This window comes from Camelus dromedarius, chromosome 6 (genome assembly GCF_036321535.1).
Source record: "Camelus dromedarius isolate mCamDro1 chromosome 6, mCamDro1.pat, whole genome shotgun sequence".
NCBI lineage: Eukaryota > Metazoa > Chordata > Mammalia > Artiodactyla > Camelidae > Camelus > Camelus dromedarius.
This window is the reverse complement of record NC_087441.1, coordinates 26,417,666-26,439,240: the sequence shown is the minus strand read 5'-3', so window position 1 is coordinate 26,439,240 and position 21,575 is coordinate 26,417,666. Positions and strand designations below refer to the sequence as shown.

General features: G+C 42.8%; 1 protein-coding gene across 2 annotated transcripts; it reads left to right on the top strand.

Moving 5' to 3' along the window:
- Nucleotides 1-1,726: 1,726 nt before the first annotated feature.
- Nucleotides 1,727-4,709, top strand: TCF21 (transcription factor 21). Of its 2 annotated transcripts, XM_010988696.3 has the most exons (3): nt 1,727-2,439; nt 4,158-4,255; nt 4,355-4,709. In XM_010988696.3, the coding sequence occupies exons 1-2, from the start codon at nt 1,990-1,992 to the stop codon at nt 4,245-4,247; spliced, it is 540 nt and encodes a 179-aa protein (XP_010986998.1). In that variant the 5' UTR covers nt 1,727-1,989; the 3' UTR covers nt 4,248-4,255; nt 4,355-4,709. The 2 variants fall into 2 exon arrangements, with proteins under 2 accessions (XP_010986998.1, XP_010986997.1); XM_010988695.3 differs by having other exon boundaries at nt 1,728-2,439; nt 4,158-4,709.
- The last annotated feature ends 16,866 nt before the right edge of the window (nt 4,710-21,575 follow it).

Genomic DNA, 21,575 nt, shown 5'->3' with positions numbered 1-21,575 from the left:
GAGGGCAAATCAAAGAAAAGCAGTTTGGGAATCAGAGGGGAAACGTTTAACAGGCCTGCTGGGTGTTCTCTTAATGCTGTCTTGGATCTCAGATTAAATTATTATACTTTCTGTGTTGTAGTACTGGGTCATTTGTGCATGAGGACAAAGGCAACTTCAACTTGATAGTTCTGTCATCCCTGCTGTGGGAAGAGTCCTTTTCCTGGTTTATAACATCAATCACTCTCGCAATAAATCTTGGTAGTGGATATGGTCATTTAAATCTCCACCTGCACAAACAACAGAAAATAAGAGAGCTCATAAATCTCTACACTGGTGATTAACAAATTTTGGATCCTGGGCAAAGATATTAAGGGGGGCGGTGTCTCACTAATTCATTAATAAAGACTGATTTGCTGACAATCTGTTTAGTTTACAGCACAGGGGGAAAGCAAACAAAACCCTGCTAACAAAACAAAACGTTAGAGGTTAGTGAATTCCCAGCTGAGCCCAGGATTAGAGATATGGTATCTTAATGCAGAAGAGGGGTGCAGACCCGGAGCCGAAAGCTCAGAAGCCGCTCTGGCATTTTGCTCCAGCTTCTTGTCTGCATTGCCTACTTGCCAAGAAAGAAAACCTGGAGAAGAGCTAGTAAGAAAGATGCATGCATTCTGTCTTTCTGATTTCATTTCATCAATGTCATTCAATCCCTTGGTTTCTGGTTCCCTTTGCTTTTCTGCTTAACTCTCCAGATTTTCTTCTTTAGGAAGGATGGTCAGGGCTGGCACTGGGGATGGAAAAGAACATTTCCCAGTGGGATAATATTGGTTAGTGTTTTGTAATGTCAGCTTCACATGTGGAACCCTGGTAGCCAAGAGGATGTCAGGAGAAGGCAGTCAGCAGGCAGCCCTGGAGGGAGGAAACAAGAAGTCTCAGGCAAGGTGATGTCTGAGAGCAACTAACATCCTTAAGACAATATTCGATGCATTTCTAGAAAGAAATTTAGGGGCAAATTTTAATTTCATGAAGAAACGATGATCAACTAACAAAATACTTCCCACACATCGGTATTATTCTATTTCACTCCCCGCACTCCCCTAAACTGTGTGTGGTTGTGTGTGAGTGTGCAATGATCTGGTCTGTCTGTGTACACACAGGCAGTTCCTTGATATCTTTAAAGTCACCAGGTGCAGATGGATTTTTTGGTGCTTTCTCTGCCATCACCCTAAAGGTCCTATGAAGCTCTTCTTGTTTTAATTCACCTCAGTTAAGGTGGGAAGGTACCTGGGAAAAGCCAGAGTCTTCTTATAGGGTGTTGGCGGTAGGCGGTTGATCCTTGCCTGGATTTTAATTGATGTTTTCTGGGGAAAGAGGGACCAGGGACTGCTAGTGAGATGTGTGGGTGGAAGGCCCAAAAAGAGCAAAAGGTTGTGGTCATTTTCCTAAAGTTCTCAGTAATCACCGGCTATGACCTCTTAAGAGGGAAAGCAGGCCTTGGGAGATGGGCCCCGGGAAGGGGCTGTGGGTGGGGCCTGCTCCTCCCCGCCGGCCCAGAGTGCAAGTAGGTGACCGATATTTGCGTCCTGCAATTGACTTGATTTACATTACAACTTGGAAATCAGGGGCTTTGCGTGAGAGTTTCCCTCCGGTTGTGAAAGGGGTCTAAGACCGTAGCTGGGGCCCGGCAGGCCCCTCCCCTGGGCTGCAAGGATCCGCCTCTCGATTCCCCAGATAAATTCCTAGTGTCCACCAAATTCCTCAGCGCTCTCTCACACTCCTCTAAGGCCACGACTCCGGGGGTGGGGAAACAGAGCGTCGGTTTCCTGCCCGCAGAAGCCCTCGCGGCTCCTTCTCACAACTCTGCGACGAGGAAAGGGGTGTGAGACCCAGCCAGACCCCCAGCTCCAGCTCCCAAACCGAGGTGGCCGCTCCTCACTCCATATTCGGGGGGGTCCGTTGGTTTCGGGGTCTCTCTCCTCTCTCCCTTCCCTCTCATCCTCTCCCCCAAACATGTCCACCGGCTCCCTCAGCGATGTGGAGGACCTTCAAGAGGTGGAGATGCTGGACTGCGATGGGCTGAAAATGGACTCGAACAAGGAGTTTGTGACTTCCAACGAGAGCACCGAGGAGAGCTCCAACTGTGAGACCGGGTCTCCCCAGAAGGGCCGCGGCGGCCTGGGCAAGAGGAGGAAGGCGCCCACCAAGAAGAGCCCCCTGAGCGGGGTCAGCCAAGAGGGGAAGCAGGTCCAGCGCAACGCGGCCAATGCCCGCGAGCGGGCCCGGATGCGGGTGCTGAGCAAGGCCTTCTCCAGGCTCAAGACCACGCTGCCCTGGGTGCCCCCGGACACCAAGCTCTCCAAGCTGGATACGCTCAGGCTGGCATCCAGCTACATCGCCCACTTGAGGCAGATCCTGGCTAACGACAAGTACGAGAACGGTTATATTCATCCGGTCAACCTGGTAAGTTCTCCGGTGCCGCTGCGGCGTCCCGGGGGCCAGAGCGCCCGCAGTGGATCCCCGGTGTGAGTGTGCGCTCCGGGCTGGGACCCATGAGTCTCTGCCACCGCAGCCAGTGCCTCTAGGGGACCAGTGCAGGCGATCCCCACCCGGCCCTCGCTCTCAGCCTCACAAGCCGCCGGAATGCGGTGATTTATGCGAGGGTTTGACGTGGCAGCCCAATTAGGAGTTTGCAAGCGTATTGAGCTGGCAGAGGAGGGATCCCTCACACTCGCGCCAGCGCCTTCTGGGCTAGTGCGTGACAGAGAGAACACGGACAAGATGCTGCGGGCTGAGGAGGTATTTTGTGAATCCCTTTATTCTTTTAGCTGAAGTGTAGAACTTGATTTGCCCCTCTAATTCTTGTAAATAAAAACACCCGACTCCTTCTTTTCCAAGATATATAGGACCATTAGATATGAACACATTCATGCTACCCCATAATTGTACAATAAACTCCCAACTACTTCAATATTCTGCGCTTTTCTTAAAGGTGGATTAATATTTTCGAATCCCAGAAGGTCTAGAAAATATCAACACGATCAGTACATCCTCACGAATATTACTGTAATAAATAATATTAAAATAGGTCACTTCACCTCAAAATTTAAGAACATGTAACTTTTTATCTTAAAAAGTCACGTTCACTGAGCCTAACATTTTTCTCAAATGCATCCTACTGTTTAAGAAATATATTTTAATTCCCTTTTCCACTTGACTTAATTTTAAAACTTCCAGGCTCTAAAGAAAAACAACAACTAACTACCCTTCTGTTTATGTATGATAAGAAGGAGAGGCTTTCCTCTTGAAAGTGGTCTTATCGGCCAGCACTAGTGAGAGAGGTTTGAAGGCTTGAATTGTCTTCTCCCTGAATTGGTTTCAGGGACTGGGGGCAGGAGGGGGATGCAAAACCACATTTTGCTATCAAAAATATTTTTCTCTCCAATTAAGAGTCAGTTTCTTTTTTTCTAACAAGTTAACAGCTTTTTAAAATCTGTAACTGAAATGAGAGTAGTGTCTTCATTCCCAGCTGCCTCTGCTGCTTTCATCTTTGAATAAGAAACTTAAGTGAACTTTGTTATAAACATCACGGAGAAGGGAAGAGAAAGCTATGCTCGCTCAGTCCAGTGGGAAGAGGATCTTAAAATACTCGAGTATATTCTTTTATTAGCACTATTTGTTTTGAAGAGCTAGCAATTAATTTAGAAACGGTGGTTCCAGCCCTCCTTTGTGATGGAGGAAACGAAAGTTAGATGTGGAGACATGGCTGGGAAGCCTGACCACTGCCTCAGAAGAAGGGCCAGAAGGGCGCTTCACCTGGAACCCTGTGCCCAGTGGCGCGAGATCCTTCCCGTCTTCCCTGCTCGGGCTCACGGTGGCATCTGCCTCCGCTGGGCTGTGCCGAAGGTGGGAGCCACTCTGGCTTTTCCAAGGGTCTCCTCTCTTGGGTTTCAGTTCCAGCCTCTCTCTGCTCCACCAGCTCTAGCTGTGACTTGGCGCCAACGCTGCTCTTTGCTTTATCCAGCCACAGGGCTCACTAGGACAACGAGGAAACTGCAGAGATAACGGGTGTCTCCAAATCACTGCCTGCTCCCACCGCGCCCTCTCCTTTGGTCTCAAGCTCCCAACCCGCCCCACCCCTCCTCCAAGGCCACTTACCTCCACCCTCTTCTCCCCTGCAGACGTGGCCCTTTATGGTGGCCGGGAAACCCGAGAGTGACCTGAAAGAAGTGGTGACCGCGAGTCGCTTATGTGGAACCACGGCGTCCTGACCTTGGAGGTGCGAGTCTGGGAAAGGCGCGCTCCCAGGGGGAGCGGGCCCCGGGAAGGCAGACGACCCTTGCCCTCCCTGCTCTCTGTCTCTGCTTTCCCCTTGCAGCGCTCCTCTCCCTGTCCCACCCCGCGAGAACACTTTGCAGCGACGAGGAGATTCGTTTCCAAACCAGAGGACATCAACTGTACTTACAACGATTCCCATCTATTTAACTTTATTAACTTCTACCGTGAATGATTCTGCGAGCCTTGCTGGTCCAAGTGCAATATGTAATTATAAATATATAAATAGATAATAAGAGCCTATCAATGTGTATCTTTTGTACAATACGTTGTAAAATGTAGATCATAGAATAGCTGACTTTGACAGTCACATTTATAAAGTAATTCATTTAAAAATATATTTTTTTCAAACAAGTTTTGCTACTTTCAAAAATAAATCTTCCTTTATGTTGCTAAAAGCCCTGATATTTGGTGTGATTTTTAAAATATATATAGATATTTGGAAGAGAAAGGTGGGAGCTATGGGGGAGCTAGATAATAAAGTTGTTCTTTTGAACCTCTATCCAAACTTCTAGAGGTAGAAAATGATTCAGTGCGATTTCCACCATGAAGGTGTGGACCATATTTTGCACTGAAACCTCAAAAAGAAACTGGTCTCTCGGATTTGTAGGTTACTTTCAAGACAATTAGAAATGATGTAACTGTAAACAAAGAAAGGGTAGGATTAAAGTCATTAACAGTTACACATTTTAAGAGAAAAACACAGCAGAAAAGGAAAATCTTGATTTTCAGGTATTTCACAGTCTAATTGCTGACACCAGCAGGAAGGTAAACCCCACAGTCTATAACTTAACAGGCGCGGACAAGAGCCCAAGCAAGCTTTATTACAAACTAGTGAAGAAATAATGGGTACTGTGAAAAATGTAAATTCCATCCCTTTGGAATGTGTTTTATGATTTTCAAAGGGCTGCAACCTATACCATATATTTATTAATAATTGATAAATTACTTTTAGTAACGCACATGCCTGCCTTTCGGTTACGTTAGCTAGTGCGTTCAGCTCCCCTCCACAACTTCCGGAGGACTGGATTTTAATTTAAACATCTTCCAGGCTACGGAACAGCTCGTTGGGGAAGATTAAGTTGAGATAAACAGAGAGGCGAGTCCGAGGAGCCTGGGACCGGGTTCCCTCGCTGCCCCAGCGCAGCCCGCGGCGGCCGATGCGCCAGATGCCACCGGGGCTGTTTAATGTTCGGGGTTATGACCGCAGTGTTTACAAGACGTCTTCGGTTATTTATACTGTTATTCCTCGCAGAGGGCCTTGAAACTTCCGCTTCATTTGCTCTTTCTTTTAGATTTTTCCCCCTTTTTCTTGTCTCAGTTTGGTACCTGGAGGAAGAGCTCCCCCGCTCCTGCACTTACCTCCAACCAACCCCAAAGGCCGCTCAGGGGGTGGAGCCCTCAGCCAGGCCAGCAGGGAAGGAGCAGGCGATGCCTGTCTTGACCCGGGGAACCACAGTGCGGGAGGAATGGTCTCTGCCGAGGGTAGTTACCACATTACCATCCTCCAAGAGCTAGGAACACCGGTAACTCCTATCCACGTGCTTGTGGTTTGCAGCCCGGTCGGAGGACCGCTCAGGGCGTCGGTCTTCTCTACTAATCCCCCACCCCCTTCCCCGACTTGACCTTCAAGAGAGCATTCTAAGCTACGGCTGCCACCTCCATCTTTCCCAAATTCTACCCGGGGGACAGTGCCTCGCCTCGACGATCTGGAGCTCAAGTCCGAGATGAGTACGAGAAAGATTCAGTTGTCTGCAATTTACGTTCAGCAAATTTTCCAAGCTCCCACTGACGTTTTTACAAACAAATGCTCAAAATTCTGAGCACCCCCTAGAGAAGAAACTTCTGCTTGATCATTCTGGGTCGACCCTTAACCGCAAATGGATTTGCTAAAAAAAAAAAAAGTCCTCCTGCCTCCCACCGACAGTCTGCAGCCTGTGCTTTCAGCGTGAGGCCTGAATCTGTGTATGCGAGACGCGCAGGTTAAGCCCTAGTTGTGCGACTAGTTTTCTCCTGAAAAGGTTTAGGTCCAAAAGTGGGGATAAATGTGATTATAATCATAATAATAATCATACTCACTCTTTTCATCTTGTGCCTCACAAAGCCTTAGTGGGGCTTAAAGGAAATCATATTTTGGCAACTGCTTTGTAAAGGAAAAGATCCGTGCAAATATTGGTCACTTTAACTAAGTGGCTGGCGGTAAGCTGTCTATACACACCGGACCTGAAACTGTTCAGGCAGGAAGCTCAAAAGGGTGTGTTGATAACACACAGGAGATGGTCTTTTTGTTGCAGGAATCAGAACATGTCTTCGATGCAATGTTGAAAGTTACAATCTCTCTCTCTCTCTCTCACACACACACACACACACACACACACACATTTATCCCCTCTCAATGTTCTCCAAATTTGTCCAGAGCTTTCTACCAACATGACTATTTCCTAGAAATCCAGAATCCAGAAACATTCAGAGAGCAAAAACAGTGTTGGGGACCAGTAAATAGGACTACACTGGTGCCTGGCTGTCAGGAAGCCCTGAGCACAGGGGCCTCAGCCTTCGGGCCTGGGTACACTTGGGGACCCAAGGGCTGTCCACTGAAAAAAGCCAGCAACATGGTGGGAATGACTGGGTGGTGGCTCCCACTAGTCCCAGAAGGTGGCACTGTGATGGTCCCACACCCCTCCACACACACGTCCACAGTCTAAACATCTCTCCTTCCCATGGGCCCTTCTCTTCCACCAGATCATCAGCACTGCCACACCCACTACGCCCTACCTCCCAGTGTCTGGTGCTCTTCTGCCCCTCAGTTGTGACTGCAGGCTATCATGCCAGGTACTTGGTATGTCTACATTTCAATAGGCAGCAAGCAGCAGCTGGGGGAGTAGGGGACCCCTTTTACTACAAGCCAGGTAGTTAGGGGTGAGTAAGGGTTGGAGACTGCCCTGTCTGTAACCTCTTCGTTATCAAAACTATCTTAGAAGGTGCTTTCAGAAAGAACCAGGAGAATGACCGAAGCAAGTTGCAGAAGCCTGGAAGGAAAATGATATGTCTCAAATAAGCATGTCTGTGAGTTCTCAGGAGAAGAGACAGATACTGAAAGTGGACTGTAGCCGGAGAAGTCCCTTTTCTCTCCCTCTCTCTCTCCCTCTCATGTTGTAATCGCCTGTATGACTTTGCACAGGCAACTCATTGTGCTTCCTGCAGGTTTTCCCACTGTCACATCAGAGACTTCTTTCTAAAAGAAGTAAACAATGTCGATAGTTACTGTTATACTTAGCAATTAATGGGAAATACTGCCCAGGGAGGCTTTTAAGCCAGTGGTTCTCCAGCTGTGTCGGAATCACCTGGACAGCTCCTGGAAATAGATTGTTGGGCTCCACCCACCTGTATTCCAGATCAAGAGATCTGGGGTGGGGCCCTAAAATTTCCACTTCTAACAAGTTCCCCAGAGATGATGATGTTGCTGGTCTGGAAATCACACACCAAGAATCACTGTTTGAGGATCTCTCTCATTAGATAAACAAAGACATTAAGGCAGAGGAAAGAAAATATTGGGGAATTATTTTTTCTTGAGGTTGCATGTTCTGAACTTCAGTTTCATTTACTTTCCTATTCACTCCATGATGGCATAGTGTATTATTAAAGCTTAAGTACCAGTCAGGACAGCAAACCATTCGTCTTCTGAAAATAAAAGATTTGCGCGACCCTTATGGAAGTATGTACGCGCTCCTCTTGGGCCTTCAAAGAGATTTCAGTCATCGGGTGATGAAGTAAAGACCTGGATGGATTAGGGCCCGGCTGCTGTTGGCTCCGTTGCGACCCCTCAGGGGGAGAGAAATCTGGGCACCTGGCACTCGTAACCCCTGCCACTTCTCGGTTGGGCACCAGGTCTGCAAAGATTGCCCCTTCACTCCAGGGGGAGTAGGTGGGTTTGCTCTGGGGTGGGGACCTGTGCTTCCGGCTGGTGGGAAGTCGGCCTGGGGTGGGGTGCGGAGGGGTGATTGCCAGACGGAGCTTGCGGGCAGGTGAGGGACCCGAGCCAAGAGGCGGAGTAGGGAACCGCTCCTCCGCGGCTTTTCTATCCGGGAGACGAGTTTCTGGAAGTATGCAGGGGGAGAAGAATGGAGGCTCCGAGTACCGAGCTCCAGCCTACACCGCTTCAAGCGTCCACATCACTTTCCGGGCGCCGCCTCCGAAACAGCTGAGAGCGTGTGCCAAGGCGGACCCGTCCCGCGCGGAGACACCGCTCAGGGAAGGTTCTAGGGTAATAACCCAGCTCAGCCAGCAAGGACAGGAGTGGTCCCCACCCAGCTGGCGAGTCGAACTTCCTTTCTTAGCTTTGCATCCTTTTCTCCAAATTCTGGCCATGCCCTTGGAAGCTTGCGGGGTGCCAGCGGCATTCTTGAGAGCCCGGCTGGCTTCCTCCAGGCGTCTAGGCTCCAGGCGCCTTTGATCTTCGGATCTGGCAGCCTCAGCTGGCCCACCCTCCAGCCCGTTCACGGAAAGATTAACCACCCCGAGGACAAGGCTAAAGATTCCTTCCCAGGACAGAGCGAGGAGAAAAGGGTGGAAAGGGCGGAGGGAACAGTTCAGAATGTCATCGAGTTATGAGACCAGACTCCTCCAGGCAACACCACCGCATCCTTGTACCCAGCACCCAGCGTAGTGCCTGATACCTCAATAAATGTTGAATCGTGAGTGAATCATTAACTCTCAGAGGCTACCGTGAAGTAGATAAGATAGAGGGCAAACGAGGCAAAGAAATTGACGGTAGGGCTGTTGCCACGGTCAAGTTGAAATTGAACCTCTTATTTGAAGTCTGTGTGCACATTTGAGAAAAGAATAAAGCAAGCAAACGTGTTGGGACCCGATGGCATAAACAGGATGGGATGTTTGAACTGCGCTCCCCGCCCCCCGCCCACTCAGATGAAGTCTGTTCTTTCCCTTTCTGTAGAAGATGACATTAGAAGTTTTGAATTTATATGGCCCTTAGGTCAGAATCATTAGCTGAAAAGGTGGAAGAGTGATGTTAATTTGAGACTATAATGTAGACTACAAGACTAAAAAGACCTTATTTTAAAATTAATCCAGTGGATAATAAGGAAGTAATTTGTTGCCTTTTACAGACATAGGTTAAATCTATATCTAGTGGATGGTGTACTGGAAAGAGCTTTTGACTGAGTCCTTGGACAAGAAATTTGACCATTTAAGACCTTGGCTCTTCCATCTGAAAAATGGGTATAATGATGACCACTTTAGTAAGATAATGTATGTGGTTATGTCTGGTTATGTGACAGGCACTAATTAATATTGGTTTTTTTCCCTCTCTTCTCCCCTTCTTCTGGTCATTAAGGTATAAAAGTGCCTAAAAGAATGATATGCATTTCCCCTAAATAAATATCTAGTGAATAGCAATTATTAAATAGAATAGTAATTATTATATAGCATTATTGAATTCTTGTGATAATCTAATCGCTTCAGGTTGTTTTGAGTATAATTAAAATAGATTATCATTCAGGTCTTGTATTTCTTTAGTGAGATCTCATCACCTTATCTTCACTGGATCCCACTCTATTTTAGTGCTTATAACCTGATTAATAAGTAATCATAATTTTTTTCATTCAGTTTTTTTTTTTTAATGGAGGTACTGGGGATTGAACCCAGGACCTCATGCTCTCTACCACTGAGCTACACCCTCTCCTCATTATTTCTTTGTTTCTTTACTCAGTTTATATTTATCTTCAGTAGCTCCATGAGGGCAGGGAGCATGTCTGGCTGGTTCACTTTGGTTTCCCAGCCCCTAGCACAATGACAGGCACATGGTAAATAATGAAGAGGACTGAGTGTACAAAGCTTAATAATAAGCTTCTTAAAACTACCTCTGTCTTCTAGGTAAGTTCATGTTGCGTTGCTATAAATATACAATCTAATTTTAATTTTAGAATTTAGTAATAGACACTTATTCTATAATAAAAATAAATCTATAATGAAAAAAATCACCATCAATTCTGCTGAAGGGAAATTAACCTGAAATATTGGTCCTCTCTACACGTGGATTCCCCCTTTAGCCCTCAAGAAAAGGTCTATATTAAGTACGGTGTCTTTCAAAACAGTGCGTATCTCCCTTCAGTATTCTTCTTATCGCCGGGGTCCAGTCACCTCTAAACTTTTCTGCTAGGTTCCTGGGATTATTCACTAATGAATCTTTTTAGAATTTTTTTTTTCTTCTTTTGCACTTTATGGGAATCCCACAATCTTCTGCTGCCCTCTAATCTTTTATTTTCAGGCATCTGTCACCCATTCAATAGCTCCTTCCACTATCTTTTTTTTTTTTTTTTTTCTTAACAAGCATTCTTTCTCTTCCCATCAAGGACTAAAAAGAAATCCAAGACATCTCTAAACCCAGGGGAATTTTTTTAAACCAATAGGGACATTTGGTTACAAGGAACAAAAATCCCTTAAAATTGGCTCAAATAAAAAGCGGAATGAGGCATTGTAAAGATAGTCCAAGGAATCTGGCTGACATCTCCAGGCAGAAAATAAACAGTTGGGAAAATCTATTGGGAAACTGAAAGCCAGGAGTAAAACTCCCTTCCTCTCTCTCTGGGGCTCTCTGGTCTCTTATCTCTGCTTTCTCTGCCAGTCTTCTGTGCTTTCTCCTTTGATTCTCTGCACTGACTTACTTTCTACTCCCTCTGAACTGTCTGTTTCAGATGGGACTGGTTTGTTAGGTTGCTGACTATGATCCCAATTGTATAAGAACATGTAGTTGCAGACTTCGCTATCTGAAATTTTAGTCTCAGCACCTCTTAATTGGAATTCTTATAGTAAGTAATATCCGTATGGACTATTGTAGGCTTGTTCTAAGTGGCTCTGATGAAATTCCTCAGATCAGTTGTATGCCTTTTGTCCCATCAGCTGTGGTTGGCTGGGGATGGGTGGACAGGTTGGCTGATGGCTGGGGAAGGTTTTTTGAGAAGGAGGCTCAGGGTGAGACAAGAATCCCAGATCTGTTTGCTACAAATGTAATCTAATGCAATCAGGGCTGAGGTGCCCGCACAGGGGCCACCTGGTTTTATTCTGCTGCACCAGTGGTGAGCAACGTGTTTGGGAAAAGATCATGTTCACAGGTAGCACTGTATTTGTGATGCAGGAGGAGGGTAGAGATACCAGCATCAAGAAAACATACATTCATACAACCAATGACCTGTTTTATGGAATAGAATAATTTTATTGAGAAAAATCACCACCACTTGTACGCCAATGCTATTGTTGGGATTATCTAGGAAAATACTAAGCCGAGTAGATTTAGTTTTATTAATCTTCTTCATCCATTTGCATTATACAGAGCTCATTCATATACACTATCATATTTTATCTTCAAAACAACCCTAACCAGGAGATATTATCATGCTTGCTTTTCATACAAGGCAACTGAGATACTGGGAGAGGAAGTAAATCACTGCAAGTTAAATGGTGGACAAGTGGCAGAAAGCTGAGTACAGAATTTTTCTATTTAATTAAACTGAAATGAGCTCCTGCCTTGAACCTAGGAGACTCCCTAAGGTAAAACAAATGAAGGATGTTTATCACCCTAAGAAAAAAATATTTACAATAAAAGCATGACATGAAGCTTTTTCTATTATAATTTTTATTTTATATTTATTTAAAGATCTCTTTTAGACTTACTTATAAGTATACTTTTTATCCTCTATCACCAGGAATAATACAAAAAAGCAAATTATAGGCAAAATAAATTAGTTAATCCAAAAATCTGTTTTATATTCAGAATCCAATTCATTCCAAATTATTTATTTACTGTCATTAAAATCTGTGATTTTTCTACCCATTATGTATCAGTTTTTGTCATATAATAAACTACCTCAGAATCCAATGGCTTTATACTGTAAGAATTTGTTATTGCTGTCAGTTGGACAGTTCTGCTGATCCGAACAGGGCTCCTCTGTTCTTGCTGAACTTGCTTATGTAACTGTGGTTGGATGGCAATTTGTCTAAGAGCTAGCTGGTCAACAATGGCCACACTCACATGTCTGATGGCAGGCTGGCTCCTGGCTGAGATGATGAGGGTAACAGGGCGACCTATCTCTCATCATCCAGTAGGCCAGCTTGTACTTGCTTTCACGGCAACTGGGAAGGGAACAGAAACTCACAAGCTTCTTGGACCTGGGTTCAAAACTTGTATAATGTCACTTCAGCTGCATTTTATTGGTTAATGCCACTCACAGAGCATCCTAGATTCAAGGGATGGAGAAACAGATTCTACATCTTGATGGGGAAAGCTGCAATCACATTGCACTGAACATGGATACAGAGAAGTGTGAGATTTGGGACTATTTTTACAATTAATTTTCCATATCAAGGTTTTCCTAAAACTTCTTCTTATTCAGAGTCTAGTCTTTCTGAATCATCTCCCACTTTGAATTGTAAATATCTAGTGATTAACTACCCAATTTTGTCCTCTTGGTTACCAAAAACATTATTGAAAGAGTTCCCCTCTATTATTACTGTGATTTTTTTTCTAAACCACTGATACTCATTCTGCAAATTTCAGTGCTTACCCTTTCTTGATTTTGTCAGAAGGAAGAATAAAGAAAAGAAAGAAAGAATAAAGAACAAAGAAAATTAAAAAAAAAAAAACTTTCTTTTGCCTATTCTTAGAAATTTGGAGTTTTTTCTGACTCTACTTGTCTTGCTGAACATATATGTAAGGGGCTGAAATGGTATCCCCAAAGATATCAGATCCTAATCTCTGAAAACTGTTACCCTAATTGAAAACAAGTCTTTGCAGATGCAACTAAGTTAAGGATGTTGAGATGGAGAGATTATCCTTGATTATTTGTGTGGGCCCTTAGTGCCACTGCAAGTGTCTTTATAAGAAAAGAGGAGAGGGAGACTAGATACACAGAGGATAAAAAGTGATGTGAAGACAGAGGTAGAGATTAGAGTGATGCAACCACCAGGGGTTGCAATAGATAAGAATAAATAGAAAGAAATAGATAATAGAACCTCCAGAGGGAGCACAGCCATATTTACACCTTGATTTTGACCTAGTGAAACTGATGTTGAACTTCTGGCCTTCAAGTGAGAAAGGATAATTTTCCATTGTGCTAAAGGACCATTTGTGGTCATTTGTTATAGCAGCCATAGGAAACTAATACAGCATGTGACAGACAATCTGTTGCCTGTATCTCAGTAACAAAATGTAATGGGGTCATCTACTTATGGTTTACTTCTTTTCTTAAGTTCTGTATAGCATTTGGATGTGGCTTTGTAAGAAAGTATGGAAATATGGATATTCCTTCAATGACAAATACTTCTGTTCCTACATATTAGTTCACTCTATTTCTATGCCTTGCTCTGCATAACAAAATTATATTTATTATTTATATAACAAAATAACGTTTTTTTCCTGATGCTGCGTAATCTTTGTAAAGACATTTTCAATGGCAATTAAGCCCAACATGGATGATATCAACAATATAGAAAATTCAAACAAATAGACCAATGTTAAGATGCAGCTCAGTTTTAGACATGTGAAAATAATGCATCTTAGAATGATGATATAGAATAGTTCACTTCATCCCATGAATCATTACTTAGGGCCCACTTATACAAGATCCTGTGTTATACACTGAAAATTGATAGGATGACACCTTCTCGATTTCCAGCTTAGGTCTTCCTCTCCAGTAGTTGCAGAATCTCTTCTCTGCAAGGACCTGAAAGAGCAGGGTAGTCTTGGGTTCTAAAAATCACATACTGTGCCAGTTTCCAGAAGAATGGGCTACCGGGATATACTGGCTGCTTCTGTCACACTTAAGTTAGTGCTGCAGACACCTCAGCCTGTCATTCATGAAGCTAGCCCAACACAGAGCATGGCCTCTACTCCAGACTATCCAGCCTCCCAGTAGTGGACAAATATCTGGGGAAGTGATTTCTAAATGGCCCTTTCTGCTTCCAAGGTGGTTGTCCTGGAGGCTTTTATTTTCCTAAAGCTAAAATTGGATATCAGACCATTTGGAGATGGGCTACACATGGTGGGCCATCTTTATGCCACACTGATACAGGAAGTCATTTTACAAATATGTTCTCTTGGTCCAAAGGAAAGCATTTTCAGAATATGACAGGTGCATTAGCAGAAACTTATCTTCATTACTGGAAGATCAACATCAAAACTATGGATGATGGACCGTAAGGGTCAGTCATGCCCTATGATAGCTGAGCTTAACTTTTTATTTCTTACCCGCCTTCCCCTCAAACAGTTATGAACTTCCCAAAGCTTTTTGTCTCCAGTACCTGTCTTTTGCTTTTTTCTTCTCTTTTGAATCTTATAAATCAACTCATAAATTATATGATACTGAATTACACTATCTTTCTCAATAACACATTATCAGGAACATTCTAATTTACTAGAATAAGATATTTTTAAGGTGATATTTTCAAAAGCTTGTAGATAGGACTGAGCTTTAGGGGTTCTGTCAATAAGTTGCTCTGACCCGAAGGTAATCATTTAATCTCTCTGTTCCTTGATTTCTTCACCAGCAAGGTTTCTAAAGATCCTTTCAGCATTAAATTACAAAGTCATAACTCTAGAAAACCACTTCATGTGGTCTTTGAGCCAGACTGCTGGTATTTGGCCAGGAAAATGCCCAACCAGTTTCAACTAAATGTAGAAAATCCAGAAAATGCTGGTACCATAACCAGTTTTAGAATTTCTAATGGCCCTGACCATCAGAACCAAGAAAAAAACGTGAGATTTCTTCTAAGACTCTCTTTTATTAGAATGATTTCCTTTTCCACATGTTACATAATATTTAGAGAAAATTCAGAAACAAACTATACGTTCACATCTTTTTAGTTACCATTCCAACCCTGGTCTGGGCTTACCTCCACCAATGACTGGATAAGCAAAATATGGCTGAAAAGAGGATGATGGCCCAAAGGCATGGTACTCTCTGAAGTCCTACTGAACCTTTGAAAAATTTAATGTCTTATCAAATTTTATGTATCCTGTCCACAGTTTAGCTAACCATTCCACGATTTTCAGGTAGTTAGGTTGTATTTCACTTTAGGGGATATCCATTTTAGATCTTTGTCTGCATTTTCCAGAAGTAGAATTCTGGGCCAAAAGCATGACTCATGCTTTAGGTTCTTCATACGTATTACCAAATTGCTTCTCATTTTACACCCTGTCAGCAATCACCTCGATCACTACTTGGCCTGAGTTTTAAATTGAACTGTTTTTCTCTCTCACCTGCATAGGGGAGTCTAACCATCGAGCAGGGAAAGAGAATGAGGGATTCACATGAGTTAGTTTCTCTCGTCTCTACTAGCTTATATCATTGACCCCTTTTGGATCAACATACAACTTAAAAAAAAATAATATTTGTTTTTGGGCAAGGCAGAAGGAAAACATGAAAAAATTTAAATTATTATAACTGTGCAGATGTTGAAGGAGGGAGTAACCTTCTTTCCAAATTTTTGCCTTTCCGTTCCATCCCCAAGAACCTTTAAAAACAACATTTCACCTTGTATGCCATACAGAAACGACTTTTACTACCCCCAAACCAGATGGTCCCAAAATAGGTGTTGCCAAATTAAAACAAACTGCTCCTAAGTAATTTTTTCTGATAATAAAAACAATTTATGATTATTTTAAAACATTTGGAAAGAAAAGGTTTACTTCCAGAGATATAGGTTGATAAACATAACAAAATTAGGTTAATATTGTACATGCAATTCATACTCTACTCTTCATCATTTAATTTTATTAAGCAGGCTTTTTGCCATATCGTACAATTTTTTGGAAACATAATTTTTAAAGACTGGGCAATTTTCCATTTAATGTATAAACTATAATTTATTAATAAGTTGTTTCTAATTTTTCCTATGCTAATTCTGCATTAAATATCCTTGTATCTTTGATTGTCTCTCAGATGATTACTTTGGATCGATTCCTGGAATTGGAATTCTTGGTTGGAGTCAAGGGAGCGTCTGACTTACCTCTTTCTCTACCTATTCAAGAACTTATTTCTCTGGTGGTGAGGTTGAAAGGCAGGATGAGAGAGGATGTTTCTTTATTGACTGTCTACCCCTGTGGTCCTCTATTAGTTGTTGCTTCTTACTTGCCCTCACTGCCCTCTCTGTAGCAAGGGTCCAAATATGTCCTCTCACTTGGATGCAAGAGTAAGTTCTTCTGCAGGCTCTTTCCTGGAAGGGGGTATATTGGGAGGGGAGAGGATGCTGTGAAGCCACCCTTCTGCACAGTTCCTTAAAGTGGAGTTTGTCTTTATATCTTCATGTCCAGCTTTCCCAACCCCTTTAGCATCTGCCTGGTTGCCTCTGGTATCCTCTCACCCTGTGGGCAACTCTCATCTGTCTCCAGTTCTGTTTTCCTGTTCATGTGTGTGTATGGGCAGATTGGTGAGTGAAGTGCTTAAGCTGAAATCCCCCAAATTCCTTCAGGGGACAAGATGCCAGTCTCATAGTTTTTAAGGCACCCTCAGTGTCTATAAGCAATTTTCCTGACCCTCTCTCCCTTACTTGATTTGTGTGTTTTGGGGGTGGGGGGGATGGTGGGTAAGCATCATTCTTCCTTTTTCCAAAGGAAGTCAGTGGAGAATAAACAGATCCTACATAAACCACCAGCGTCTGACTCCAAAGACTTTCCCCTACACTACCACTACCCCCAGGTCTTCTGTAAGGGAACATTGAGATGATGTTTGAGGTTGGAGGAAGGGGAGTGGGTGTACTGGGGTAATGATTGGAGGCAACAGAACTAATTTGCCCAGTTGTTTTAGCCCTAAGAGAGATGTCAGCCCACAAATGTTTGCACTTCCTTGGAGGTGTCACTGTAGAACAGGTTTCTTGATGAACTTTTGCCCATAGCCTGTAGCCTTAGTTGCCCAAATCAATGGAGAAGCCTCACTTAACAATTTTGCTATGTATAGAACATACTATAAATTTTATTTCTCAGCTTGCTTTTTAAAAAGTCATATAATTTCACTTATGGATACCATATTAACCATTCCTCTATTTATGGATTTTTTTCTAATTATTTCCCCTATTATAAACAATGCTAAAATAAGCCTATTCTTTACTTATTCTTGTTAGTATTTGCGAAGAATAGATTCTTACAAGTAGGATTGCTGATCTTGTTCAAATTTCTGTATGGCTACTATCAAATTGCTGTCGCCAAATTTTGAAAAAGTTTGTACTCCCAGTACTAATTTCTTCATACCTTTGATAATACTCAGTGTTATCAAATTTTAAAACTTTTGCTTAGGACTTCTGCTTCCAGAAAGATGAAATAGATGTATTTTTCTCTATTATGACTATTAAGTATAACTAAATGCTCTGGACATTTTATATAAATCAACCATAGACTTCCAAACCAGCTAGAGACCTTGGAACCTAAGAAACAATATGACGTAACTGCCCTGCAGTGTCAGTGGGGACCGTGTGAGGAGCCTGGACTTCCATTCCCACCTGGCAGTAAAGAGGTCGCCCTCCACTTCCCTGCTGAGGTGATGTTAGAGGAGGTCTACTAGAGAATCAAGACTTTTACCACCACTCAGCAGTAACAAGTAGGAACTAGAACTCAATACCACTTACATTAGCAACCCCCAAAATGAAATACTTAGGTATAAAGCTAACAAAACATGTACAAGATCTATATGAGAAAAACCGCAAAACTCTGATGAAAGAAATCAAAGAAGAACTAAATAAATGGGGAGATAGTCCACGTTCACAGATAGGAAAACTCAATATTGTAAGGTGTCAGTTCTTCCCAACATGGTCTCTAGATTCAATGCAATCCCAGTTAAAATTTCAGCAAGTTATTTTGTGGATATCAACAAACTGATTCTGAAGTTTATATGGAGAGGCAAAACAGGCAACACAATATTGAAGAACAACAAAGTTAGAACTATCATAATCAAGGCAGTATGGTTTTGCCGAAAGAAGAAATAGATCAATGGAACAGAATAAATAGCCCAGAAATAGACTCACAAAATATAGTTAAGTGATCTTTGACAAAAAGGCAAAGGCAATACAATGGAGCAAAGATAAATTTTTCAACCAATGGTGCTGAAACAACTGGACATCCACATGTGAAAAAGAAAAAAGGAATCTAAGCACAGGCCTTACACCATTCGCAAAAGTTAACTCAACTGGATCATAGACCTATATGTAAAATGCAAAACCATAAACTCTTAGAAGATGACATAGGGAAAAATCTAGATGACATTGAGTTTGGCGATGACTTTTTAGATACAACAACAAAGGAAGAATTAATAAGCTGGATCTTATTAAAATTAAAACCTTCGCCTTGCAAAATACACCATCAAGATAATAAAAAGACAGGCCACAGACTAGGAGAAAATATTTGAAAAATACATATCTGATGAAGGATTTTTCCCAAAATACACAAAAACAATTTTTAAAAAATGATTAAGAAATGGGCCAAAGGCTTAATGGACACCTCACAGAAGAAGATACACAGATGGCAACTAAGCATATAAAAAGATGCTCCACATTATGTCACTAGGGAAATGCAAATCAAAACAACAAGATACTACAACACACCAACAGAGTGGCCAAAATCACCGGTCTTGCTATGTTCCCCACCAGCCTGAAGTGATTAGTTTGATGGAATAGAGGAATGGCCTTTCGAAGTCACTTACAGCCCTGGCTAAGTGGCAATACCTGGCTGGGTTGTATGTGCTCTGAATCAGCATCCAGTACGTGCTGTGCTTCCCATAACCAGGATTCACAGGTCCAGGAGTCAAAGGGTGGAAATGGGAATGGCTCCACTCACTGTTACCCCTGATGATACCTATGCACACAGCCTTAGGCTCTGTGGGCCTAGAGGTCCTAGTTCCCAAGGGAGGAAGGGTTCCACCAGGAGACACAACAACGATTCCACTGGACTGGAAGTTGAGACTGACATCTGGCCACAAGCAAAGAAGGGGTTATTGTGGTGGCTGGAGTGATTTACCCTGAGTCACAGGGAAATTGGGTTCTACTACACAATGAAAGTAAAGAAGAATATACAGGAGATACCCTTGGGCACCTGTTAGTACAGTTAATTCTCTCTATTTGTGGTAGCAGTGTTCTAAAAGCTGATGCAAACATTGAGTTAGTAAATACTGAACCACTGCTTCTAGGAGAAATATGTATATATTTCACACGTATACATATATTTCTCACATAGTTTACATCTTAATCCTAAAACAACTCAGCCTGGTAAATTCTATTTTCCTCATTTCACAAAAGTAAAAATCCTACAACGATCTCAAAAAGTTTCATTTTTTTTTTAAAGTGAAAATGAGGTTCAGAAGTGTTCAGTGACTTGCCTTAGGCCACCCCACTAGCAGGTGCCAAAGCTGGAATTCAAACCCTGTCCCGCTGGCCCCAGAGCTGGAACTCCCTGCACTACACTGCACTGCCCTGCTGCTCTGTCTCCTGGTTATCCTTATATGAGAGTGGAAACAAGAAGGCAGAGTGGAGCCTTTTGTCTAACCTAACTTAGAAACATGCCCGGCAAGTGGTTCAAATTTTTCTTTGCTCTGTTCTTGTCTGCCAATGACCACAAGGCCTGCAAGTATTGAGGATTATAAATACATTTTAGCATAAGTGAATTCACAAATTCAGAATCCCTCAATAATAAGGGTCAACTGTACTTCTGGGCAGAGAAACAGAATGTATAGGACTATATATATAATATATATATATATATATATTATATATATCTTATATGTATATGTAATATATTATGAGAAATTGGCTTACTCAATTATGGAGGCTAAAGAGTTCCACAATCTGCATCTGCAAGCTGGAGGCCCAGGAAGGCCAGGGGTGTAGCTGCAGTCTGAGTCTGAAGACCTGCAACCGCGAGAACCAATGATGAAAGTTCTAGTCCAAGTTCGAAGGCCTGAGGATCAGCGGACTTAACGGCGCAAGTCCCAATTCAAGGGTGGGAGAAGACCTACGTCCCAACTCAACAGTCAGGCAGAGAGAGGGAATTCTCTCTTCTTCTCCTATTTTGTTCTGTTCAGGCCCTCAACGGATTGGACAGTGCTCACCCTCCTTGGGGAAGCTGATCTGCTTTACCCACTTTACTGATTTAAACGCTAATCTCATCTGGAAACACCCTAACAAACACATCCAAAAATAACGTTTAACCAAATAACTGGGCACACTGTGATTCATCAAGTTGACACATAAAATTAACCATCCCATCCTGTAATTAAATCACTGGAAAGCCGTAAAAGTCAAGTTCAGCCAGGACTACTAATGGCCCAGACCCTTCAGGGATGAAGACTTGGGTCACTTCACCAGGTAAAGAACCACGACTAGCTGAGGGCCTTGCTGAGGGAGAGGGGAAGATGAAATAGGTAATGGGAGGAGGTAGCTGTAAATGCCAGCTACAACCGTCTAACCAGCTACGCAATATAGGGCTATACTAGTCACAGTATTTCTTCCTAGTTCTGTTAAATACGTTTGCATGTGTTTTAAGGAATTATTTTTGTTTTCTTCCCTCTCTTATTCCTTTGTCATCTAAGATAAGATATATTAATGGCAATTACTTTTTATCACATTTTTAAGCATATCAAAGAGAAGACTGAAAATCGCCCAAGGATACTGCGTCCCCTTCTGGAGGAAGGGTTAGTGTGTTTTGGTTGTACGCAGGATGTGTGATGGCAGGTGGAAGTCTGACTTTGTTGTCAGGTTTATGTAGAGGTTAAGTGTGGTTTATGGAGGCATGTATGTGAGCCAAGTGGACAAACAGTGGACTGTAATGGTCTTTTTGACGCATCAACTCGGCTAGGCTGTAGTCCCCAGTCACTAAATTAGAAGTCCTTAATCAATTAAAGTTGACTTTAATTAAGGGTAACTGTCCTGGATAATCTGGATGACAATTAATTGAAAGATCTTAAAGCAGAGCTGAGGCTTCCTTGAATAAAAAGACATTCTACCTGAGTTCCAGCTGCCCTTCCTGACAGCCTGCCTGTGTATTTTAGATTTGCCTACATAGCCCCACAATCACATAAGCCAACTCCTTGCAATAAATCTCTTAATATTTATCTCCTACTGGTTCTGCTTCTCTGATATACACGCCAAAAGAGAATTTAGGGTACGGATAGAATTAAAGCTTGCCAATCAGCTGCAGCGGACTTTAAGACAGGGGGCTTTAGCCTCGATCACCCAGGTGAGCTCAGTGCAGTCGTAAGGGTCATTAAATG